This window comes from Galeopterus variegatus, unplaced genomic scaffold, assembly GCF_000696425.1.
Source record: "Galeopterus variegatus unplaced genomic scaffold, G_variegatus-3.0.2 Scaffold10795, whole genome shotgun sequence".
Classification (NCBI taxonomy): domain Eukaryota; kingdom Metazoa; phylum Chordata; class Mammalia; order Dermoptera; family Cynocephalidae; genus Galeopterus; species Galeopterus variegatus.
In genome coordinates, this window is record NW_007736906.1 from 47,352 (window position 1) to 52,487 (window position 5,136).

At 33.6% G+C, this 5,136-nt stretch overlaps 1 protein-coding gene across 1 annotated transcript in view; it reads left to right on the forward strand.

Moving 5' to 3' along the window:
• LOC103610234 (olfactory receptor 5AS1-like) overlaps window positions 1-786 on the forward strand; it is a 15,934-nt gene extending 15,148 nt beyond the window's left edge. The window contains exon 3 of the mRNA XM_008594437.1: window positions 9-786. Coding sequence (XP_008592659.1) covers window positions 9-786 — 778 coding nt within the window. The remainder of the gene's footprint in view (window positions 1-8) is intronic.
• The last annotated feature ends 4,350 nt before the right edge of the window (window positions 787-5,136 follow it).

Below are 5,136 nucleotides of genomic sequence, written 5' to 3' on the forward strand. Positions count from 1 at the left end.
AATTCAAGCCTTCAAACCCCCATGTACTATTTGCTTAGCAACTTGTCTTTCTTAGACATCAGTTATTCTATAGCAATCACTCCTAAAATGCTGGAAAATTTCACAGCCTTCAGGAAGAGCATCTCCTTCTATGGCTGTGTACTGCAAATGTTTTTCTTTGCTTGTTTTGCTGATGCCGAGTGCATTATCCTGGCAGCAATGGCATATGACCGCTATGCAGCCATCTGTAAACCATTGCTCTACTCCACACTGATGTCTAGGAGAGTATGTAACTGGTTCATTGTGTTGGCATACTTAGGGGGAACCATGACCTCAATGGTCCACGTGTGCTTCACATTCAGGCTGCCCTTTTGTGGCTCCAATGTTGTCAACCATTTTTTCTGTGACATCCCGCCTCTCCTGGCTTTATCATGTGCAGATTCCCATATCAATGAGCTTCTGCTCTTTGCCTTGTGTGGCCTCATCCAGTCCAGCACTTTTGTGGTCATATTTATCTCTTACATCTGCATCCTCACCACTGTTTTGAGCATCAAGTCCTCAGGTGGCAGAAGCAAAACATTCTCCACCTGTGCTTCCCATCTCACAGGAGTCACCTTATTTTATGGAGCACTCCTGTTTACATACTTACGTCCCACCACCAATTACTCTCCTGACACTGATAAGGTGGTTGCATTGTTTTATACTGTTGTCTTTCCCACGTTCAACCCAATAATCTACAGCTTCAGAAACAAGGATGTAAAGAAAGCACTCAACAAGCTATTAGAAAGAAACTGGATTTTCAAATGAATACTAATTTTGATCATCTCATTTACAGCAACTATGCCAGGATCACCTTTGTGTCAACTCATTTAACTATATCATCATTTTACAGAATTAAAGACAACTTTTAGACTTTGATATATTTAAATGTTTCATGTTCTCTTCTAAAATATTTTTTCCATAATTCTTTTACTCTGCAAAACATTATTGGATTAATATTTGTAATAATATTAATTACACAGCAATTAGTGTTCCCAAAATATTGTGTACATTGATGAATTATATTCTTTATAGGTTGTATTGAAGGTATATGTAGACTTCTCAGTCAACCCTATTAGAAGATCCTTGGCAGCAAGTAAAATATATATGGCATCTTTTTCTAACACCTACATATATAGGTGTTATATTGCATGCTCTTCTTACATGTGTGTTTAAGGGATGGATGGATGGAGGGATGCATAGATTAATAGATGGATGAATGAATGGATAAATCTAGCCTTCTTTGTTTTGAAAAGTGTACTCTGCACTTATATTTATTAAAAGAGAATTTTTACATTACCTGTAATGGGTGGTAGTGACAGTAGTGGTGATTTCACTGGCTATGAGGAAATCAAATAGAAGACACATAGCAATACTCTCTCTAGCGTTAGACAGGAGTGAAGTAATATAATATTGTCTCTCTTTAGACTCAGTTGATTGCTGCAAGGGTCCACTACTCTTCCATTCATAGTGGGTTCTTGTGAAAACCAAGCAAGTTTGTGAATACAACCAAGGTTATAATCTAATTTATTAGTATAAATTACTAAATACTCTTATGTATGTTATCGACATAGTGTTTGAGGTTCTGTCTCCTAGAAGAGGTAAACAATTGCTCTGATAATTTCATTCTGTATATTTACAACACAACTCAGTTGAAGTATAAGCAGTTCTTTCTCTAGGATCAGTTTATTCATTAGCATAGATATTTTTCTGTGGTTGCTTTTGATCCTTCAGTCTTCATTTACTTTTTATTTTATTTTGATAGAGTTGAAGCAATAAATGGTGTGCATGTGAATATATGAAATTGTGCATTTTGTAGAAATTATGAAAATATAAATGACCAAATTAGTTATTTAGATGTAACCATGCACATAGACAAAATAGGTATTGCCAACTGAAATGGCATGTTTTGAGGATTAAATACTAGTACATGAGGATTAAATGATCTAATTATATACATATCCTTGAATATATGTGAAGATTTTAGACAGTGCTTGTCACTCTGTAACAGCATAGAGACATCAATTATTTTACCATTATTATATTACTATTTGATTTTAAGAGAGTAGTAGGGGGTTGATTCCCAAGATGAAATTAGGCATTTTTAAAATATCTGTGAAGTATTTCAAATATTCTGAGATGTTGCCAGAAGGCAAAGACACTAAAACTGAATATTCAGCTTAGTGACTCTTGATCTTGTTAGAATATTTGCCCTTCTATGAAGAGTGAATAGAGAGTACAAAACCGTTCAATTGTTCTTAACTTCCCAGTAGTTTTTGAATTTTATGGGCTATTTTGAATTGTTTCTGCAATTTTAGTATATTCTCTTGTTTATAAAGTTAAAAAAAAAAGGAACACTGAAGAGAGTTTCAGAGACTAAGCTCATTTCCTCTTGTCACGCATCCATTGTGTTAATGGTCATTAAAGTTTTTTGAAAAAAGAAATTGCCAGAAAAAAGCACTTCATTTTCCTTACCAGGGTCATGTGAAATCTATGGCTTAGTTTTTTGTTTTCCAAAATGTTGCCCTAAGATAACTAAACTACAAAGTAATTGTAAACTATTAAAACTGTTAAGAGTTTATCTAGCCCAGGGTTTCTGAAAGCAACACTATTGACATTCTATGCCAATACTTCTTTGTGGTGTGGGGAGGGTGGCCTAATTTGTACATTTTAGAAAGTTTAGCAGCATCCCTTACCTCTACTCATGTCAGTAGAATCCTCCCTATTTGTGACCATTGAAATGNAAAATATAAATGACCAAATTAGTTATTTAGATGTAACCATGCACATAGACAAAATAGGTATTGCCAACTGAAATGGCATGTTTTGAGGATTAAATACTAGTACATGAGGATTAAATGATCTAATTGTATACATATCCTTGAATATATGTGAAGATTTTAGACAGTTCTTGTCACTCTGTAACAGCATAGAGACATCAATTATTTTACCATTATTATATTACTATTTGATTTTAAGAGAGTAGTAGGGGTTTGATTCCCCAGATGAAATTAGGCATTTTTAAAATATCTGTCAAGTATTTCAAATATTCTGAGATGTTGCCAGAAGGCAAAGACACTAAAACTGAATATTCAGCTTAGTGACTCTTGATCGTGTTAGAATATTTGCCCTTCTATGAAGAGTGAATAGAGAGTACAAAACCGTTCAATTGTTCTTAACTTCCTAGTAGTTTTTGAATTTTATGGCCTGTTTTGAATTGTTTCTGCAATTTTTGTATATTCTCTTGTTTATAAAGTTTAAAAAAAAAAAAGAACATTGAAGAGAGTTTCAGAGACTAAGCTCATTTCCTCTTGTCACGCATCCATTGTGTTAATGGTCATTAAAGTTTTTTGAAAAAAGAAATTGCCAGAAAAAAGCACTTCATTTTCCTTACCAGGGTCATGTGAAATCTATGGCTTAGTTTTTTGTTTTCCAAAATGTTGCCCTAAGATAACTAAACTACAAAGTAATTGTAAACTATTAAAACTGTTAAGAGTTTATCTAGCCCAGGGTTTCTGAAAGCAACACTATTGACATTCTATGCCAATACTTCTTTGTGGTGTGGGGAGGGTGGCCTAATCTGTACATTTTAGAATGTTTGGCAGCATCCCTTACCTCTACTCATGTCAGTAGAATCCTCCCTATTTGTGACCATTGAAATGTATCCAAACATTGCCAAATGTCCTCTTTAGAGAAAAAAATCACCCCTCACTGAGGACCACTGATCTAGCCCAACCTTCTTTCTTTGGTCATAAGGAAAATAAAACCCATAAGAACAAGGTCACTACCTGAAATTAAGTCAGAATAGTAATTTGCTAAGAACATTTCAGGTGAAATTTTATTTATTTTGTTTTGCATTATTTTTCTAACTTCTATTATTTTCTAAAATATAAGTTGATAATATTCATAGACACAGAAATTTAACATATAACTTTTATACAATGAACATCCAGAATTAAAGCCAAATATATGTTTTATGAGGTAGACCACAGTTAAGAAGAAATTAGAACATAGTTGGATATTTGAAATAATTACATTGAATAAGATTTTGTTTTGAGCTTCTGTCTATGAAGAGAGATAAAACGCTGCTTGAGAAGATATAATACATGCCAGTCAGAAAAAGTAATGTAAAATATAGATTTTAAACACTAAAAAGTATGTTCCATCTGGAATAATATCTGTATTTTAATCTGCAGCTCTAATTCAGATCAGAAATAACATGTAGGTGATAGTTCTATATCTGTATTGCTCTTATATTGAGTACTCAATGTCAGGTGTAAATGAGTTTTATGGCATGAGTTGAAAAATGCCATTTTTCTAGTGACATCTGACTAAAAATACTGTAGGTCATATTTAAAGGATATGATAAATATTTATCTTCATAGGAATACATCCATTAATAAATTTTTTCTCAGAAATGAATAAAAAAAATTTTCTTGAAACACTGTCTTATAATAATGTTTGCCATGTTGATATATAAAGATAGAGATTGGGAGTAAAAATTTCTGAGAGTTCATAATTTCCCTTAGCTGCACACCCTGTTACGTATGGTAGAGACTTGTCATAATTTGTAACTAACATATTTCTATGAGTTCCAATGAAGTATCTATGTTCTCCATTGACTTGTTATATAAACTTATTATTCTGTACACAGCTAAGATTTTACCATAGCATAAGCTCTTTTTCCTGTATGAGAATATAAAAGATTTTATGCTGAACAAAATTATCATTTTGTTTAATGTCTTCTTGAGAAAACTAATGGAAAATTACCTGACACCACTTTCCTGCCTCTACCCAAGCTCTGCATGACATCACAGCCTTTTGGAACAGTGGCTAGTGTAGGAACATTCACAGGGATAGAAGCAGTGTCAGGTGTACTGTTCTTGTAGTTGGTTCAAATTTGAAGAAAGCACACTAATCTGGTCATATCTGCCTTTATTACTGAAAAGCAGGATATGAGGCTTTTAATGTATATTAGGGAAGCAGTAGCCCCTCCTTTAACTGATCAGAGAATAGGATCCTATAGACATATGCCATCGCCAAATCCTGTGCTCCATCTATTTTTTGAAAACTCAAAGGTCACTACTTCTGAGAGCTTCAGATTCTGCTTTAGCTTGA